The sequence below is a fragment of the Athene noctua genome, chromosome 3 (genome assembly GCF_965140245.1).
Source record: "Athene noctua chromosome 3, bAthNoc1.hap1.1, whole genome shotgun sequence".
Classification (NCBI taxonomy): domain Eukaryota; kingdom Metazoa; phylum Chordata; class Aves; order Strigiformes; family Strigidae; genus Athene; species Athene noctua.
This window is the reverse complement of record NC_134039.1, coordinates 53,994,879-54,016,965: the sequence shown is the minus strand read 5'-3', so window position 1 is coordinate 54,016,965 and position 22,087 is coordinate 53,994,879. Positions and strand designations below refer to the sequence as shown.

The window sequence follows — 22,087 nt, the reverse complement described above, 5'->3', positions numbered from 1 at the left end:
CAAGACATTTTTGTAAAATACTCACACTCATCTCGTGGAGGCTTCTATTGTCATTTTAATCAGTTACTTCATCTAACATCCTGCAAATTTTTACACTTTTAAACCAGTTAGGCAGAGGAAATATATTGAAGATTATTTAGTATGACATCTAAAGTTAAAAAAGCTTCAATTTATCCCCACTTTCCTTCATGTGTGCCATTTTCTATATTCCTTCTTGAACAGAAAAGTTTAACGGAAGGATTTTCTAAAGCACTTAACATAGGCCTAACTGTTTCCCCTAAAGGAAAATCTGTAACTCCCACTGATTTCAATGGCAGGACTGTAATGCAAATGCAAAATGATTTTGAAAATCCCATCTTAAGAGATTTCAGTCTAGACATAAGGTCTATGACCTTGTCACCTACTTCTTTCTTGCCTTAATACAAACTGATCTCTTAGTATCTTGTCTCTTTTACCACTGACATTTTAAAACAAGGTTTCTATCTTTTAAAAGGTATTTCATTATGTAGACTTTCTCCATAAATTCATCTTTTTTAAAATCTTGCCAGATGCATTATTTGTTCCTAGGTAAATCTTTTTAAATTTCAACTTGCATTGTGCACAAAATCTCACAGGCACTTACTATAAACTCATGCTTTCAAAATCTTCTATTATGTTGTCAAAAGTGGCAATGATAGCAAATTCTACATCTATAGTAGTGCTCCCTACTTTATTGCTAGTAGAATTGCCAGACTAGAGTTGTAACTATGCTACTCCCATTTCCTCAGCCAAGTAAAAAGTGTTTATTTTACTACTTCTCCTAACGCAAATCCTTTTAATTTACTGCTTCCTTACTAAAAGGCTCTGTGTTATACAAGTCTGCCACCAGCAACAGATATATGTTGGATATATGGCCTCCATCCTACACACACTTCTGTCATACAAAGAAAGCAGTAAGGTAGCTCTCCAACTGCTGCTGAGGCTCTTAATTTGCTGCGTGTTCTCATATTTCACTAGTAACAACTTACAGACCATCTACATAACCAGAGGGCTACATAAAAACACCTCTGAACAACACTTTTTCAGCACAGAGTTAACAAGATGGATATACAATGGGACAGCAGAAAGATGTCTCAGCAATCAAGTACTGGCCAAAGTTGGTTTGATTAAACATAGACGTATTCAAAGCTCTCTAGAGAGAGCTGGTGCCTCTCCTATTTTGGGGGGAAAGCATCGTGATCAGGGTTTGCCAACTCATTCCAGGGCCTCCTAGGAAATCACAGTACAACATGCAGCAACATTATCAAGGACACTGCTTGTCAGGTGAAGAAAACAAGAAACAACACAGTGATAGATGAAATGCTGCTGTTGCTTTGATCTTGGTCTTGTCTGCAGGAGTCTGGAGCAACTTACCTAATCATAAGTATTAAGAAACAAATGGGTTTTCTGTCCTCTTATGCAGCAGAGAGATTTCTTAATGCATGAGATGGTTCCTCCTACTTCCCTGGCAGTACTGTGACACAGGCACTCAGATGACTTACTGGATATCAAGTAAGACAGTACTATTTTTGATAAGACAACTGTAATGCTTGAGCTCTATGGAGCAAGGAGTCCTTCCTTCAGTGTTGCTCACCTGATTCTGAACAGGGCTCTCTACTTGAAAATGGGGACCAAAATACGTTTCCATGATGGTAAAGCAGAACAACATTGATGCTTTGCCCTTAGGTCAGCCTTGATACCATCTCTAGTGATGCTCCAAATTTTCCCTAGGGTGCATCCTCCCTGATAGTTTATGGAGGCACACCAAAACAGCACAGCAAACGTATCCTTCACAAACTCTGCCACCTAAGCTGCCTGCCCTGGAAACAAAGCACTTGGGGAGAATGGTACAGACCGTTCACACCACAGCATAGTGTCAGGGAAGAGCTAACACACACACATTGCCTTGGAAGCCAGCAAGTGCTCCTGGCTTCTGCAGTTCAGACATGGTACTCAATGCCACGAGATAATCTGCAGAGTTGTCCGCACTGCTTCTAACACAAAACAGCACAGCACAGTAATGGAGATGCAATGAAACTAGCTTTCATCTTTCCTTTCCCACCTTGCAATGGTACAAAACTTGACCCTGGCTAAGTTACTTGTTTCACAGGTAGATTTTCTAGCTCACACTATGCTTTTGTTGCCACAGTCCAACTGCTAGGGCAAATCAAGCCTTCCAATAATTATTTCTGTGCTTACATATATGGATAATTATGTGCAATTTATACTGATAAATAAATATTTGCATAAGCCCATCTTAGCAAACTTTACATATCTGAAAAATTCTGCCATGACATTCGCTCTTATTTAAGAACACCATGAATTGCTCTAATAAGCAGAACCACAGATAACATTGTCTTCAGTATTGTTCAGGTCTCAAATACTCAAAATATGAATTTAGAATCAAACTACAGAGCTAAGAAAAAAGCAAGCCTTGACCAGATATTCAATCTTCCTAATACTACTGTCATCCCAGGATGACTTCATTGGTGTAATTCTACTTCAGAATCACAGAATCATCTAGGTTGGAAAAGACCTTGTAGTTCATCTAGTCCAACCATTAACCTAACACTGACAGTTCTCAACTACACCATATCCCTAAGCACTATTTAAGTTGAGATGCTGAGATGGAGGACTTCAAACTAAGATGAAGCCCACTCCATGGAAGGTGTACAAAGTGAATAAACACAGAGTATTCAAAGCAGATTGGAATATCTGTTCAGGCTAGCACCAACCACAGTCTTTATTTACGTCCCAGACACTAAAGTGATGTAGACAGAAGTTAAGCTGAATTTTACATCCATTTTCACCTTCTGAAGGCTAGGAATAAGGTAATCAATTCTTCTCACCAAGCATGTGCACACTCCAGACTTGTTAAAAACATGGGAAAAAATTAAAACAGATTATTCTTGATGGACCCTTACTTACCCAGATATCAAGCCTCTTATCTTCAAAAGAATTGGTCGTTTATGCCTGCTTTGAACAGTGTGACTGTCATTAGAAGATTCTACCACAGGTTTCTAAACCCTGAATATCAAAGTTAACACTGTGTGACAGCTGGTATGTTCCAAACTCATCGTATTTACTGGTCTGTAACAGGGTAAATGACACAATTACCTGCTGTAATTACTGTCTCTGACAATATATTCTCCCTGGTGATTGATCTGTGTGACTCAGAGCTGCTTATCTTTGTCACTCCAGTCCAAATCTCCATTTCCATGTGACTTGGACATTAACTTAGAAAGTATTTACAAATTAGCCCGAATATCTGCCAAGACAGATATTTGGGATAGCATAAATTCATCTTTTATTGCTTGATTAAACAGTCTACCACTCTAATATTCTTTTGCATTAGGAATGAAGTTTTCACAATGAAATTCTGTTCCCCATTTAAATCAAATACACATTTATTTTATTAATATATTGGAAGGGAAACACACTGAAACAGATAAATAAAATGAAGGAATAAAATGCAAATAAATAAGTACATTGACATTTTCACAAAATGCTCATTCCCAAACCAAAACATGAGATAAAAAATATTAAATGATAAAACATCAAGATACTTAATTCTCATTGCCTTGTTGTGACAATTTTAAAGAACACCTACAGAAAACAACAGTGACTTTTGATTTAGAACAATGTGAGTTACAGACCAATCAAGCCAGCTGACTGCAAGGGTTTCCCTGAAATATCTTTTACTTTTAAAACATAAAATAGATACAACTCCTTGCACCATTTCTCCTAAGAATATACTTAAGATTATGTGAAAAGATTACAGCATTTAACAACAGTAGGAAACAGCTACAGCCATTTTAAGATGATTTGGAAGCTTGTCAGAAAGAAAAATACTCCTAGAAATACTCCTACAAACCATTTAGGTAGAGCAGCCTCCTATTTTATTGCTAAGGTTGTTGACAGAGTTCTTGGTTCTCAATAGAAACATCGAGATTTTCACAGGTTTTTGTTATTTGATGGGGATGGCCTCAATTTTTGCACATCTGACTACATAAATTGTAAAGGGGACTGCTTTCAAGAAAGTAAATTGATTACCATTTCTGAAAATAATTTCTGTTTTCAGTTTTCTACTTCAGCCTTGAAGATGCCTCAAAACCACTAGTGTTTTCTTAAAAAAAAAAAAAAAAAAAAAAAAAGACAAGACAGAACAGTTCTGTATATTGAGAATGTCCTCAGGAAAAATATCAAGTATCTTTTATAGACACAGTAGTTTCAGAAACACTCTCACAATATGTAACTTCACTAAGAAAAGTGAAATTTCACCCAGGAACCTTAGGATTATGTTGTACAGGAGCACAACATAGACAGCAATGCTGCCCTTTGTATCAGTGTGACTTTTCAAATTAATGATGATTTGGCCAGTCCTCCTTGGGGCATCAGCAGAACAAAACCCTAAGGATGGGTTCCAATATTTTCTCCATAGGTAGTATTTGTTACTTCTTGTTGGCCTGCTCTTTCTGAATGCTGTAGAGAGGTCCTGCCACTCTGTCTTCTTTATTTATTTAGATGAGCTGGCAAACACAGACAGAGCAAATTTGGGAACTGAAACTAGTTTTAGACAAAATTACAAAGGCAGAAAAAGTGTGAGTTTAGCTTCCATGCTACGCATTCATGCAGGACCAGACACAGCCTGGTTGCAGAATTGTCAGCACATTTCAGCGTGAATCAGAAGTTACATGCAGAACTAAAAATATAAGCCTTTCTTTGGGATAACACATAGGAACACAGACACCAGATGAGTCAGTGAAGCGGATAAGCTCAATATGTTTACTTTGCGCACCAATGCATTCCAGGGTAGATTTCAGCATAATCTATGTGCAAAGAAGGACTAGCAAGGATGCAACTCCTGCTGTGGTTGAGGGGTCTGTACCACAAGTAAGGCCACTACTCAAGAAGAATACCTGGAAGAGAGAGTTGCAACCCAAAAGGCCACTTCTAAATCATTCTGGCTGTAGAAATTAATTTCTTATTTGAAGAAGCAGTTTGATGCAGTGAAGTATGGTTTTGTAAATCAATAATCATAAGTCCGAAAGACTGACAAAGGGGAGTAATATTGATAAAGATTTATCACACAGACAAACCCAGGAAGGAAGGATTTGTCAATTAAGATGATAAATACTAAATTATAGTAACTGACAGTATAAAACAGGAGCTAAGGAAACAGTCTGTCATTTAACATAAAGCAGGTTTATCTCTTATAAACATTTCAGAAGAAACAAAGGACACTTCTAAGTTGTTTCAGGAGTCAATGATTATCGGACATGCCATTTGGCATGCAGTGGGAATCAGTTTATAAAGAATTAAAAGTTTCCATGCTCATAGATTGTCTGAACAGAAATAATTCAGGGATTCCTATCTGTCTAAATGAGAAACTTCCATATTCATTCAAAGAAAAAAACTGCAGCTATAACATTAAAAGAAAAGGCTTCTGAAGCCCTGGACAAAATTTAAAAATGTTATGTCTCCTCTTATGAGCCTTGACAGACAGTTATCTTTCTTACCATCTGCCTTTTCTTAAAACTGTGTTATCTTAAGATTGGAAATGTTTTCCAACAGTAGAACGATGATAGACAGACATTATATCCATATACTGCCAGCTGTATTCACTACCCTTAAAACCTTGCTAATTTATATCATGCCCATAGTCACCTTGATTTTACTGTGAATGTGTAGAAAACTGCTGACTTCAATATTGCATGACCACATAGCCTTAAATAACTCCACTATTCCTTTTTTTAAAACTGTCCTGCTTCATACAGTAGCTCCAGTTTCTCACTGACCTTGGCTGCAGTCCCTCGGAAAACAGGCTATGCTCTCCTGGCATGGGACAATCACCAGCTGGCGCAGACACGATAGATGTGAGCTATCCAACTTCCTTCACTTCTGGCTTGCTCAATGAAACAGCAGCAGACTCGCATCTCCTGAGCCAGAAAGATCCTTACAACTTCAAATAAACTGTTCTCCAGGCTACCTACTGTGTTTCCTGATCTTTGCAGTCTATCTTTTACAGTCTGTGATCATCCACAGAAGGATGGTCCACGGGAGGCCCAGCCGTGAAAGGATGTCATGTTGCAGTTAATTAATACCAGCCATCCTCTTGCTACCATCATCCTAATTCACACAGTCCACAACTACCATCCAGTATTGGGATGAACAGATGAAGTTTCAATCAGATAATACCTCATGTACTCTACAGTCTTTTGTACATAAACTCTTCTAAAGAAAAATTGCAGCTGTTTGGTTTCTGGTAGTTCTGGGTGCAATTCAGCTCCAGATTAGGTATCTAAATTCAGGTGTCTATGTGCATATTACTGGTCAAGATTCCACTGCATAAACATATACCTAACTAACAAGTCACATCTGACCTGGCACCTCATGGATATCCAAGACATCAGCAAAGGTTCTAACACAGGGCTCTACAGGAAGCCTGTAACAGCAGTTGGAAAGCAAGCAGGACACACCACAGAATCTAAAAAGGCACTAGACCTATAATTAGGCAACCAGATCTTGCTATAGATATCTAAATTCCCGTTTCCGTCAGTGTAACCTGCAAAACTCCGTAAGTGTAAAATATATACCTAACATGGGATTCAGTTGCTCACAGATAAGGGGCTCAAACCTATGGAAAGAGGTAACTTACTCCACTTCCATCCAGCAGAACTCAAAAAGTGCAAGACCCACAGCATAGGTCTTGTGTCGGATCTGCTAATTCTGCGATGACAACTGCCTAGAACCTGTAAATAGACAACCAAGTTGAGTCCAGCTGAATCCTTGACCTCTGCTGATTACAATGTGAGCTTAGATGAAGACTCTACATTGGGGGTGTCCTAACTGCAAACTGAATTCCACCTCCTGTGTAAAATTCTAACTTGAAGAGTCAATGTAATTAGCTATGGAAATGAATAATTCATTCAGTGCTGTATGGTTTGTTAGATTGTCTACTTTTACAATATATTCAGTTAATTTTGCTTTACCTCCACCTTTCTAATTTCCAATCATATTGTACTGATACAGCACATAACTGCACTGTAGAAGCTGTCAAGGGATGCTCCATGCTTGAAAGCCACAGAGGGTTTCAGAACACTGAGAAATAGGAGGTACACTGGATGTCTGTCATAATACTGTAAGATAAACACTAAGCAATGCAAGTGTTTGAAAGTGAAAGTACTGTAATTTCAGAATTTTTACATGAAAGAAAAATCTCACTCTCTTCTGAGGTATTGTTTCAAACTGAGTATATTCTCAAGTTGATAACTGTACTTCTTTTATATATTGAAAAATTCCTCATTGCACTAAGAATGAAAAATATATTCCTTGTAAAACAAAATAATCAATTACGATATCTGCTTCTGCAGAAAACTAGATTTTAAAAAGTACACAGAAACTGGAGAAATGCAAAATAGTTAGAGACTTGCTTTTGATATAATACCTTTTACCATCCTCAGGCCTAAGGCCAATAAGGGAATCCAGCTCCGTAATGTATTCATAGATAGAACTACATAGATACACATATACACACATATACCAAATATATATACACTTGGTAAAAGAATTATTTCTGCAAGAGAATTAAGCATCCAGTACTTAAGATCATACATTCATGTTTGTGTCAAGGGAATACATTCCCTCTTTAACAACTCAAATCATATTCTGTCAGGGACTCTTTAAAAATGTGTTGGATTTTGATCAGCTGAGAAATCAATCTTGCTATAATTGCATATCCAGGTGAACAGTGGTTATGAACTGGGTCAGTAACCAAGGAGGAAATGGGACCTAAAAAGTATCCTCTAGAAAGTAAAAAAAAAAGTCTCATTCCAATTCGAAACCGCCTCAAAACTAAGTTGTCAACAATAACCCCCTTCAATTCAAATAAAGCATAAATGAGTTCCACTGTATAAGATACAGCAGATAGATAAAAATGACTTGTGTTGTTATCTTAGTAATGCGGTCGCATAGCAACAAGCTCAGTTTGAATGATCATTCCTTTATTAGCTTTGTGAATTATCTTACAGCTAGAAAGTGGATATTGAAGAGAATTTATGAAAGAGGATTGAGAGCTTCACGTAGGCTGACATACTATAAAGCAGAACGGAAACTGGGCCAAGTGATTGAAATCAGAATCAAATAGGTTTTGAGTTTAAAATGCTCTGTGCATACAAACTGACTTCTAGAGCGTTTATCCCTAACAGCAACCCTGACAGTATAGCTGGACACCATTGCCTCAGTGGAGTTTGGATTAGACTGTGTGATAATGCATGTGCATGCATGTTACTGTTAATATAGCTGAGAGAGGATCACCAAAATCAGAGACGGAAAAGACACATGGTTCACCTTGCCCACATCATTACAAATCCAGAACCGAATGCTTTCTCTGGTGGTTTGCTGACTAAAACATCTCCCATTTCAAGCCATGGTATGTCACTCCAGTGATGGCAGAACAAGCTCCTGTCAGTATGCTTGTTTATTGCTCTGTCCCTTGCACCATCCTGCATGATTGTTCTGTCTTTATTCAAGCAGAGTCAATGAGCTCAGCTATTGAACAAGCTGCAGAACTTCAGGAAAACTTGAAATGTTCCTAAATTCATCAAAATAAGTCAAGGGAAATAAACAGGAAGAAATTAGCTTTTTTATTGTCATAATGTCTCACATTACCATAGTTTCAAGTAACAAAGCTGGTATACTATAAGGATATGAAAAATCTGAGGTCACAGACTTTTTTTTTTAACTTCTTTGCAGCAGTGAAGGGTAAACAGTATATAGCAGTGCTGAATAAAGTTGTATCTTGTGGCCATATTTAGTCACTTACTAAAATGTGGCCTCATTTACCATTGTACCAAGTACTATCAGCTCTTAGTGTCTTCAGGATGACTTGTGGATGCTCCCGTGTGTCTGAAAAAGCAGGCCGATTGTATACCGTTAATTAAAATGAGGACAAGCATGCAGCTTTAAACACAGAAGCTGGATGGTTTCATTCAACTCTGGATTACATCAGCTTTACAGTAGCTTTCCTTCATGAAAACTCAGGCAACTATACCACTCTTAAAGAGGATGGTGCAGGTGCTAAAACACAGCCCACATCCCTCACATGTAAACTAGATTTTATTCTTAATCTTAAATAAGGAGAAGAATTCCCTTTCAGTTCTCAGAACTCATTTGTGGGAACTGAAATGTACAGTTGGAACAAAAATAACTACTAATACATGATAATGCAAAATACCCACACATCGCAGCTAGCTGGAATCCTACCAAAGTACACTGGTGCACACCCATTTCCTGCCCCACATCAGAACCTATCAATGAAATTTTCCTGAATATCTGAAAGGATGTATTGAAAGTCTGGAATTTTACATAGTTTGTGCCCTAGGGATTAAAGATGGATTTTACCTTCAGCATCCTCACAAGCAACCCAGCAAAACTTTTTCTCAAGAATCCCTGCCATTAAACGTCACTTCTGCTGCACAGTATAGAAAAAGAGACTTCTTAGACTACTGATGTCCCAAACAACTGATGGATTTACAAGTCAGAAATAAACCACTGAAATCTACACAGAAGCCAACAGGCAGATGCACTTTTATGAACTTGAGTTTCTAGATGCCAAGAGGAATCATTTATCGAAAGTGTGTCAGAGTACTATGTTAATAAATAAAACACGTGACAGGAGTGTATTCCCCCCCCCCTCAAAAATATCTGTATCTTAAAGAAGCAAAGGGTAACAACTGTGCAGCCAGCAAAACCCCTGATAATCTGATATGAATCATAAAATATCAAAGTATATGAGCTACGTTTTCAACAAAATCGCATGGCATTTCAAGTCCATCCAGATACCAGACTGGTGATTCTCACAGTGGGGGCATCTGTGCTTGAGGGATAAGGGTGGGCTGCATTAGCATTGTAAAAAAGCTGCCTCTGTTTCTTCATAAGCATCCTCAGAAGACTTACACTAATGAAGGAAAAAGAGGCAAGAGGTGGCAAAAAGGCTGGCAAATATGACACCCATCTACAAGAAAGAAAACTATAGACCTGTCAGCCTGACCTCTGTGCCAGGGAACGTCATGGAGCAGGTCATCTTGGGTGCCATTAAAAGTCATATAATGGACAACCAGATGATCAGGCCCAGTCAGCATGGGGTTATGAAAGGCAGGTCCTGCCTGACAAACCTGATCTCCTTCTACAACAGGGTGACACCCTTATTGGATGAGGGAAAGGCTGTGGATATTATTTACCTTGACTTCAGTAAGGCCTTTGACACCACTTCCCACAGCATTCTCCTGGTGAAACTGGCTGCTTGCAGCTTGGATGGACACACACTTTGCTGGGAAAAAACTGTCTGGATGAGAGTTGTGGTGAACGGAGTTAAATCCAGTTGGCGGCCGGTCACGAGTGGTGACCCCCAGGGCTCGGTTTTGGGGCCACTCCTGTTTAACATCTTTATTGATGACCTAGACGAGGGGATCGAGTGCACCCTCAGTCAGTTTGCAGATGACCCCAAGTTGGGTGGGAGTGTTGATCTGCTCGAGGGTAGGGAGGCTCTGCAGAGAGACCTGGACAGGCTGGAGCCATGGGCTGAGGCCAACTGCAGGAGTTTCCATAAGGCCAAATGCCGGGGGCTGCCCTTGGGCCACAACAACCCCCAGCAGCGCTACAGGCTTGGGGAGGAGTGGCTGGAGAGCTGCCAGTCAGAGAGGGACCTGGGGGTGCAGGTTGACAGTCGGCTGAACAGGAGCCAGCAGTGTGCCCAGGGGGCCAAGAAGGCCAATGGCATCCTGGCTTGTGTCAGCAATAGCGTGGCCAGCAGGGACAGGGAAGGGATCTGACCTCTGTCCTCGGCACTGGTGAAGCCGCCCCTCGATTCCTGTGTTCAGTTTTGGGCCCCTCACTACAAAAAGGACATTGAATGACTCGAGCGTGTCCAGAGAAGGGCAACAAAGCTGGTGCAGGGTCTGAAGCACAGGTCGTACGGGGAGCGGCTGAGGGAACTGGGGGTGTTTAGTCTGGAGAAGAGGAGGCTGAGGGGAGACCTCGTCGCCCTCTACAGCTACCTGAAAGGAGGTTGCAGAGAGCTGGGGATGAGTCTCTTTAACCAAGCAGTAAGCAATAGGACAAGAGGGAACTGCTTCAAGTTGCACCAGGGAAGGTTTAGACTGGATATTAGGAAGCATTTCTTTACAGAACAGGTTGCTAGATGTTGGAACAGTCTGCCCAGAGAAGTGGTGGGTCCCCATCCTTGGAGTGTCTATGAGTTGGGGTGACACAGCACTTAGAGATATGGTGTAGTTGGAAACTGTCATTGTTAGGTTAATGGTTGGACTGTCTTTTCCAACCTAGATGATTCCGTGATTCTGTGAAGACCCAACCTTTGGCTATAGACCATACCAAAAATCACAGATGTGAGTTTATTTCCCAAGCTGATAGGATAGTGAGAACTGGGCACTGGCATATATAAAGCAGATTTTCTTATTGTAAATAATACTGAGGCTTCCAAAGATGGGGACAAAAGAGAAAGAAGCCTCTAAAGGTAACTTCATTTTCTATATAGACTATAGGACTATAACTATACTTTCAACACTTCATGTTCAAAAGCAGTGGAGGAGGTTGGGCAATTCTAAAAGAAAAGAGTCCATCATTCTCTGGAGAACATTATTAGCCTGTCATCTCCTGACCCAGCACGAGCATGGATATAGAAGCATTCCAGAGATGTTTCTTGAAAATCCTTCTTCATACACACACACATAAACACACACTCAAAATCCCCACCATGTATCAAAGTTTAGCAATACACCAAACTAACAGGTATCTTCTTAAGTGGGGCCAACTTCAGTGACATTAGCTGAAATTTAAGCAGGTGTGTAGTTTGTTTGGTTATCCACAAGAATGGAACTAGCTATCCACAAGAATGGAACCAACCAGAGGGCCTAGGAAGGACACCAGTTTGACTGCTGTGGGCAAAGCAAATGCAAAATAAATCATAAAGAAGTGGCCTGTTGGGAAATCAAAGTGGGAAAACATGAATGGCTGCATGGGAAAATAAGCACAAATATAGGTGAGAGAGTATCAGAGGCATGAGTGCTGAATGGGCTAAACGTGACAATCAGTCTTCTATGCACTATGTTGAGGTGGATTTGTTTTGGTGACCTCACAGTATCATTAAAGATCAAAGAACATGGGTCAGACATGAAAAACTAATGTCAAAAAGTACTGGCCTGAAGTGACTCAGGCCTTTCCCCTACATTTTCCCCTTTACTATCGAACCCCCCCAAGTAATTATTAATTAGTATTATTGTTATAATAATTTCTACTTTTTGCACATTCATCATCATTATAAATGTGTCTTTTTCTCCTTAAATCTTTAACCCACATGTCCAGTCAATCTCCCCAGACCCTTCATTATTTTAATGTTGGTCTTGGAATTCCTTTCAATTTGCAGCAGATTTGTGATTTAATTTGAGTTGAAAAATATGCAGATCTGCCAGTATTCCAAAGAATTAACATTTCAGGTGTCACTCAACTTGCTACCTCCACGTTTCTTGGTAATTTGTGTGGAAACAATTATTAGACTTCAGTTTAGTGTGAGAGACTATTGCAGAAAAAAATTAAATGCTGCTGAATGCATTGACACCATTTTCCGAAAAATATTGTTAGAAAAATCTCTGAGACTTAGGCTGGGGTGGAGGAGGAGGGAGGCCTAGCAAGGTCCTGTTGGATACACCTAAAGCCCAAGGAGTTCAACTCATCACTCATTGCTTTGAGTAGGCCTTCCATACAGCCAAGTCAAAAAGTCCAAAGACCAAAGCCATTTATCTATTCCACTCAATCCTTTTATTTCTAAAGAAGTACTCTGTATCCCTTCCATTTATTTAGTCTCTGAAGAAAAAACCCTGCAAATGTTCCCACCAGTCATGTTGTGTTATATAAAAATCCTTCACAATTTTATTTAGAAGTCAGAAAACAAACCCAGGAGCACGAACGTGACAGTACCAGGCTGGAATGCAAAATAACAGCCTCACAGACATAGAATCTCCACCTATTTTGCCATCTCCTTTGGCTTCTGAGCTATTTCTTTCTAAAAATAAGCAGCAGCAAAAAATCAGCATGACTTGGCTTAAGTGGAAATGAAAAGGAAAGACAAAATTTTCTGTTATGGATTTAGCAAAATGGTTATGAAAAAAGTTACAAGGTTGGCATGCATTTAAAACATGTACGTGTGTGCCTAACTCTGCATGAGGGAGCGGTCCCACACAGCTGCAGACATTGCAGCTCACGTGGCTGGACCACCACACTTGGAAGAAGTAGGCCACGATTTGCAACATGCCTGATATGCTTTTAATAATTAATCAGTTAAGAGTTCACATGTATTTTCTGCTGAAGTACAGCACAATTGTAAAACCTCACTGGTGTAAGGGTACAAAGTTGTAGATTACTCACTTCTCTCAAAACAAAAAATAAATAAAAAAAATTTTAAAAAGAAACAAATAATAGATAATTTACTAAACCACATAGGTGACAGTGTGTACAAATATTAATTCAGAGTCTGGCTTACATACTAACACAGTTCATACTTAATATGTCTGTCTTGCATTCGGTCGTTTATCATCTTACCCAGACCACATGTACAGGGAGAGTCAACTGAAGACACCATCCTAGGGTACCCATGGAGAGTCCCAACACCTCCCTCTGTAATAGCGCTAAGTGTGAAACATGAAACAGCTCCCAGGGAGGAGTTCTCTGTGAGGGTAACATCAGGTGTGTTACCTTCCCCGCATCATCTTGTGGATTTCCACCCACAAGAGAAGCAGAGCACACCACTAGCATTTCCATGTCACTTCCCTCTTTTATGCTGACTGGAAAACAAGTAAGAGAAGGTGGCCCACGAGACTGCACAGAAACAGATCTTTAAACATCATCTGGGGGTCAGAAAATCCATGGCTTCTCCAGATCATGGCATGCATCTTCCTCTGCCTTAATACAATCTAGGGAGGAAGCACTAAATCTCACAGGGTCTTCTTTCTTCTGTTCCATTTTTGATGGGTTACGTAGAGAAGTGAGTGGTCCCAATGCAGGAAACTAAAGGCATCTGTTCAGACTAAACTTGATTAACCATCCACTGTGGCTAGGCAGAACTCCTCAGTGTTAGAGCCAAGCATGAAAAAGAGAGAGCTCTCATCTCTCATTTCCTAACTTCTCCCTTTTCCGTTTAAGAAAAAGAAAAAAATGAATAGTGCAGGGAAGAGCATGTATTGTGCTGTTCAGAGCACAGCTACCAGCTGCAATTACACAGCAGCCTGAAAGACTGAAGGTGACACTGGATGCATCCTTGTTCCTAAAAGGAAATATGTTTTCCAGCCAAGAAAACAGTGCATGCAATTTTGTAATCCCAGGTATTGTAAGGATGTAAGTGTTACTATTCCAGAAAAATAATAAGGCATTCAGATTTAATCATATCTAACAGTGATAGTGAAACATACTGCTACAACATATAAACTACCCCAGCAGAGACTCATGCCATTTTCTGCTTTCCTTCCCCCAGCGCAACACCATTACATTTCAGGTTCTGTGAAGCAAAGTGTAAGGGGAATGAGACAATACCAGTGTAGGGAAAACATGGTACCCCAGGGCATATTTTTTATACCTTTAATTTGCAGTTTGTGCACCCATTTGGCATATGGGTGCATCTTAGGACTCATTTCTCCCCTTCTCATAGCTATGATTGATTTCTGAACATAAAATCGGTCACGAACAACAGATTTCTGTGTAAATACGGTTGTGACTAACTCAATCTAACCCTGTGAATCTTGCTTCTAAGATGAATACAAATAACAAAATCTGAAATTGATGTCTTCATTACATCCTTTGTTGAGAAAATCAAAATGTAATTCAGATCTATTGTAAAACTTGCAATAAACATGCCAAGGAAGAAAGAGGCTGGAGCTGTTCTGGAAGCAGCTATATGCTGTCTAAATCAGTCTTTTGTGCCCAGGACTCTGACAGAGGTAGATAGCACAGATTTCTTTTCAAATGTCTCATGCAGGAGAAAAACCTTTCAATGTCACTGATTTTATGTCTCTTTTCTATTTTGATCAATGACTGCTAAATTATATATGTGTGTGCAGAATTGAACAATAAGGCATTTTATGTTACTCTGCCAGCAAGTTGCGTGGACATCACTCACATCATAACCTGCCTAATCAAGGTTCAGGTATAATTTTTCAACATCTCCTTCCTGTGCTTCAGCTATCCTGTGCAAACAATGACATACTGCACATGACATATGTAGCCATGCTACAGAACATCTTCCTCCTGCTTAGTAACATTCCCAAGGATGTGCTACCAGCTTCTGCTCCAGTTTACACTAATCAGCTATTTTATGCAAAGCTACAGTTCCATAACTGGATTCAATTATACAGCATTGCAAGTACAATGCAACCCGAAATATATTTTTTAAATTTAACATTTAGTTACACGTGAGGTCAGTTGTTGATTGTTTGTCCTAATCTTGTTATTCTTGAACTGGTTTAAAAGTCTGACTCCTTTTCAGTTTCATTGATATTTCAGCCAGCGAGTTAAACACAGGATTGTCAATGAGGAGATTTGCCAAGAACTTTAAATTCTTCAATAGGCAAAAGAGGATTAAATGACTAAATTTAGTCGCAAACATTGGCAAAAACCAAAGTGCATCGGACTCTCTGTACATGAGTACTGAGAGGTTTGAACAGAATTGCATACCATACAATCACACCAACTTAAGTCCTGGAGTCTTTGGTAGTTTTTGTAGTAAGCTTGCAGGACCAAGGTGCCCCTAAAATACTCAGGATTGCCTCTGCACACAAGAGATGTGTATGAGGCTTCCACAGTCTGGCTCTTGTGAGTAGCTGGCAAGAGGTATCTTTATAATACCCTTCTGCAGTAGATGAGAACTGATGCTATCAAAGCTGATGCAACCAGCTATCTCAAGGAAAATAGAAAAGAGCAATGCAGAAGTTATGTCCTACAATACCCTCTTTTTACATGATTTACATAAAAGAGAGACTATCCAATGTCATGAATGTAAATATATTTTGCATATCAGTGTTTGAATTAGTTCTAAAATACCATTCTTTTTACAGACATCTTTCCCACTTTTCATTTTTGCCAGACGTAAACATCAGGTTTTTGTACAGACTATGGAATACATCAAATATTCTGTGCAGCTTCTACAATAAATCTAGTTATTAGATCAAAAAAGAAATATGGAAAACCCTGAAAATTCTGTTAAGGACAGTGCACAGCCTTAATTTCAGAGACATGCCAAGTTAAACAGGGTACTCTTCACAAAACCTTTCAAAAACATCCTTAATTAGCAGAGTTCTGTCTCTTTGGTCTACCATGACTGGTTTTCTCCTACTGTCCTGCTTTTCTGCCAGATAAAAAGGCTTGGTTTATGCCCTTGACTTCAAGAACTAGGACCGTCATGACAAGAAAATTGAGCTTAACCAAAATAAATCCCAGCTGCAGTGAATGGGCCATGAGCTCGTGATACACAGCGAGGTGTGCTAGGCACGGACAAGGTGGCATCTCGATTCTCAAAGCACAAAGATTTTTAGTTGCTGCTTTCTACAATCATAAAAGGCAGATTACATTGGTGGACTTAAACAGATCAGATGCAAGATTGGCTGAGACAGGTTGAGCTCCCTAACACACTTTACTGCCTTGATTCTCTAAACAAAACATATTTGGAAAATACTTTTCCTTCTCAAGTCCTAGAGATCATTTGTTTAGTTGAATGTCATTAAGGCATCACTTAAATTAAAAACAAACAAACAAACAAAAAAAAAGACAATAAAGGGAAGTATAATGAGTTCTCTTGTAAACTACTTGCTTTAAAATATTGCAGTATGCTGTAAGAGAAAATCATGCTTATGAAAAGTCAGCTATACTCAAGCATAACAGCCTAGACTAAACCTCTTGGTCTGTCTGCAGGATGGCAAAGTACTGTCATTAGCATCATGAACCCCTTCCCACTGTTATTTTGCACTGATTTATTACCATACACATCTTTCAGCAATGTCCTGAAAACACAGTCTGTATTTCTACTACACCAAGCTTCTGCTGGTTCTCAGAACAGAGCACGCCTCTTAAGGAAAGACAACACTAAGCTATCTAGTAGCTCAAAACTTCCACAGACTCCATATTAAAGACACAGCAACATGCCCTCTCTACTTGTGTTCACTTTACCTCTTAGATTTATTTCTGGGCAAACAGGTAGACATGAAAGTCTCCAAAATCAGGAGCTTTAATAGATGGCAAAACCAGCAAAGAGAAAATAATATGCTGAGGGACAGTCTCATGTACAAATATATACGCTTGCCACCTGTTTTAATACAGTACTATAATGTAAATGTTCTCAATGTCACTCATAGAGACTAAAACTAGCATGAAATTCCATTTACTGACCAAAGCACATGACTTTGAATGTATCTTGTGTTTCCGTCTATTTTTACAACATAATTAACCTTTCACTCACTAGTTGTTTGATGGAAATATCATGCAAGAGTCTCGTAAGTCTATGCACTTCAGTAACTGACCAGTGCCTCCAGTGGAGGTGCCTCACACTAGTTGTGGAACCAGAACAAAAATGCAACTGTTTTGTGACTAAATTATATTATGTTGCCATTCATAGAAATTCTACCACCCAACAGGCACTGCATCCTTCTGGTTGCCTCTCAGTACCCAAAATTCACTATAATTTTAACTTCAGAAAAACTCCAGGTCCCAAATAACAGCGAGTGGCATCACTCAGACATACAGAAAGTCACTGCATGACTTACAGTTCATCTGGCCTAGCGAGTCTTAAGATTTGAAATCTTACAAAACGATTTCACCTACTTCACTTCTTTTTCCATTAACTTTTCCCAGCTTGAACAAGAGAAGGTGGAAAAGAAATAATTCATTTTGTCACCCATCAGGCTGATTTCACAGGAAACTACTATTTACAAATGTGGAGTCAAACTCAGTTCGGAATTTGACATCTGTAATGGATTTCCAGCAAGTTTTACACCAGTTTGACTGTCCAGAGCTCTTGAACTACACTGAATTTCACAACAGTACATACATATCAGCAAATAGAAGGAATGCACTGTGTGTCGAATGGAGTGTCGAGAAATACCTTTATTTCATTATAGGCACTGAATTACCATTTGGAGAGTTCAATCAGAACACACGTTAAGGGAAGCAAAGCAGAAAAAGTATCACAGTGATTTAGATAAAGCCAATCCTAAAATAATCCCAACATTCACACTCAGTAGGTAGTGAAACAATTGCTTTACTCAACTGAGAGTGTGGGAAACATGAGAGAGTGATCAGAAACATACTGGTTGCTTCAGAAAGGACGTGCTGCAAGCAGCCTATAACTTGGTGCTTCAAGAACTGGCTTACTGCAGTAAAATAGTGCTTGCCAGTGTATGTGAGAGGAATGTCAAGTACAGGTAAGACAGTATACACAAAAACCACACATACGTGGTTTCAAATCCATGCCCCTTAGTGCTGTGCATGTTTGGTCAAGCAAATTATGGCAGTTTGTGAAGACGCTGTTTCTGTACCAAGACATATCATTGATGCTCAAAAATGCCAAGACATAATGGACAGAATTAAATAAATTTAGAAGTGAACTTCTCAGTGCTGTCTCCACATTCTGAATACTCTCATCCATTTACAGCCAGCCTTACTGTTAGATAACATGAACTCCAAATTTTAGTGAAGAAATATATCCTCTTATAGAAAGCTAATGCGTTCCCCTGTGCACACAAAATAGTATTTTGTTTACACATGTTTTTCTTCACTGAGAGAATGTGCCACATCTTTGAATCCTATTTGACGTATCTGTCTAGTAGGAAAAAATACATTCCTCCCAGGAACATTTACAGTCAGTCTGGCTCTGACACAGAAGGCTGTTTTAAATGTTCGGTTTTCATTCCATAACCCTGAAGTACCTTACAATAAAAGATGACTAGAAGACAGAAGGTCAGTATGAACCCAACTCCTCCTCTAGAGCATCCACTGGCAGTAGAGCAAAATGGAAGATATAGAGATAAGACCGTTGTTGTCCAGTGGCTCAGGGCAGGCAGAGCTCCTGCCCTCTGAACTCAGGATTCAGTTGAGGAACCTCCCTGATGCAGGAGAATTCAAAGTGAGGAAACAGTCACTTCTAATATGCAGTAAATTTAACTCCATCAAAAGTCTGCAAAAGAGTCATTATACTTCAAGTGAAGTTGTATTGGTTTGCCATATGGAAACCAAATAACCCATCGCACTATTTTTGCTCTCTTATTTTTCCCTTCAGCCTCCTCCCTTCACCTTTTCGATCAGCTTGCAAAACCAAGCAGACCTATGAGACAACCCAGACTGCCTTACAATTTCAGGCAAACAATACAACATACCCATAATCGGTAAAATGCATTGGCTTTTCTGCACTGTATTCTTGTAACTATTTTGGTGTTTATTCTGTTTAACATTTCACGTAGACATTCTGTGACTCTAACAAAGATTAACTTTAGAAGAATCATAACAGGTGCTCCTAAATAACCATCGTCCTGTTACCCCCTTTCACAAATATACAGCTCTTACCTGTACATGAATAATCATCAATTCGTATATATCCTGTCTTGCAGATGCACATAAAGGATCCTGGTGTATTTACACACATGGTATTCTCACGACAGTAATGCCGTCCTTCAGCACACTCATCAATATCTGTGAATAAAGAAAAAAGGAACACAAATCAAATTCAGCTGTGTTCTTTGCAGTCTCTCATTACACCACTATTCACTCCCATCAGTAGTTAGACGAGTTACTTGAACAATGCATTTTGTAAAGTTTTTTTGGCTTTCTCCTTTAAAAAAGCTGCTTTAAGTGTTCAAACAAGAGAAGCAGCATGAGCTTTCTGTGAACAGCTGTTAGTGGAGTTACAAAGAAGATTACACTGGCTTACATCTTTCCTTTTGAAGTGCCTATGATGTTATTCCTATGACTTAAATAATAATTAAAAAAAAAAACCTGAGGTTCCAAACAGCAGACCAACTGCCTCAAGCACTGCAATTTCATCCATCATTGTACCTATACAGTCACTGCAGTCATCAGTATACAAACACATTACTATATGCATACTATATGCCTTTGATCTAACAGGTACTGTTGTTTGGGAAGAAACTGTAAGGAACATGGTAAGAACTGAAAAGACACCAAACTTATAAGTTTCTCTTAGAAATATAAAGTAGCCAATCGGTAATTTTAATAAAAACATATATCTATATCTATGCATATCTACATACATATATATATAGAGATACATATACACGCATCATATCTGAAAGGAACCTGAAAATCTGATTTATATAAAGACCTGCTCTGACAGGAAAAAATTGCAACTTGCTAAAATACTTGTTGGATTGGAATACCTCCTGCAGTATAAAGTCTCAGAGCAAATTCCAGACATAAATCACTGTAAGCATGGACTTCAAAACCTGATTGGTTTTGGTACTCCCTTGGGCTGCAAAATTATACCTATTTCTTGTAGCAGGTTGTACTTCAATGGTAAGACAGAAAAAGCACCACAAGTAACAAAAAAACTTCTGCACACTATTATTTTGCGACAAAGAAGGAAAGCTAATTTGGAAGCGCTTAATAGCACACTGTTCCTGTAATACTAATGATAAAGACAGCATTACTGAGATGCTCTGTACATCTAGTTATATTGTCATCCAATGTGTCACTGAACCTTGCTACAAAAGTATGTTAAAAAACAAAAAAAGGTGGATCGTTGGCTTGGTTTTTTCTCTGCTCATCAGTTTTGATTTCCTCTCTGTTTTTAATGATGTTTACAGCTTTCGGAGTTGAAAACAGAATCTGGATGGAAAACAGTGTTGTGTTCCAGAGTCTGATGATAGTTCAAAACGATAGACTGGATAAATAAACTCAAATCAGGGTTGACTTCTTAATGCTGTGACGCTAAATACCACTAGCATTAACTTCTGTACTTCTGTTTAGGTTGTATACTTACCTCCCAAAACTTCCTCTTCCCAGTGTCTTTAAATCAACAGCTACTTACCAACTGCACTCATTGCCTGCCTTTTTTTTCCCCCTTTACATTCCCAGACGAAAACTTGCCTTCCAGCACAAAACAACGTGACACACTGAATATTAGCAATTCTGTAGTCATTTCCTAATTTCATTCAGTTTTGAAAAAAACTTCTGTTTTTCCCAGTCTCTCTCTCTGTTCAGTGCAACTGTTCTGCTGGATTCTGCTGGAGAAGCTGGAGGCGGTTGGCTACAAACCATGAAGCTGTCCACATCAAATGCTCAGGGTGGTGAGCCCAGCCTGTTTTGCACAAATTCAGTTCCTAAGAGTTTCACAGCCAATATACTTTGGCTGGTTTCCTTCCCTGCCTTTCCCTGTAAGCTCTGCAGGCATCAAAGAATCGTAGCTCTATTAGGGTGTTGGTTTAGAAAAGCTAATTTTGTAATTTTCATGCACATACACACATACACAAATAAATGTGTATTTACAGTGAGCACAGTAAGCATACTAAGGCTCAAAACACATTTTGTGAAATTCATCTGAGAAAGCAAAAAAAGAAGTGAAGCTATCACAAGACTACCACAGAGGCAGCTGGTTTAGAACAGAAAGTGGAAAACGGCACTGATGTACAGATGTTCTGCAGAAACTTAAATGTGCAGTTCACAAAACCAGTTAACAGTTACAACATATGCCCCAGCTACTACCACAAATGATGCAACTTGTGTTTTTCATAATTTCAGTTCACAACTCCGTCTTAAATTAATAGTGTTGATTTGTATTTAAATAACAACATCAATCTTCAAGTAACATTCTTGGAATCAACAGACTGCCTAGGAGCTGCCTTTGGCACCCTCAGAAAATTCTACTTACAGATCCAAAGCCTCAAAAGCATTAAATAGAACTTTCTGAAAACTATATTAATTATTGCTTTGGTAGGTAAATAGCCACAGGAGACCCAACACGCTAATGGTTTTCATTTTGCAGTGAAAAACTTAAAGCCAGAGC

The 22,087-nt window shown here is 39.1% G+C and overlaps 1 protein-coding gene across 2 annotated transcripts in view; it reads right to left on the bottom strand.

The window, feature by feature from the left end:
- NELL2 (neural EGFL like 2) overlaps positions 1-22,087 on the bottom strand; it is a 162,711-nt gene that overhangs the window by 53,710 nt on the left and 86,914 nt on the right. For both annotated transcript variants that reach the window (XM_074903011.1, XM_074903010.1), the window contains exon 13: positions 19,633-19,758. In XM_074903011.1, the coding sequence (XP_074759112.1) occupies positions 19,633-19,758 (126 nt within the window). The remainder of the gene's footprint in view (positions 1-19,632; positions 19,759-22,087) is intronic.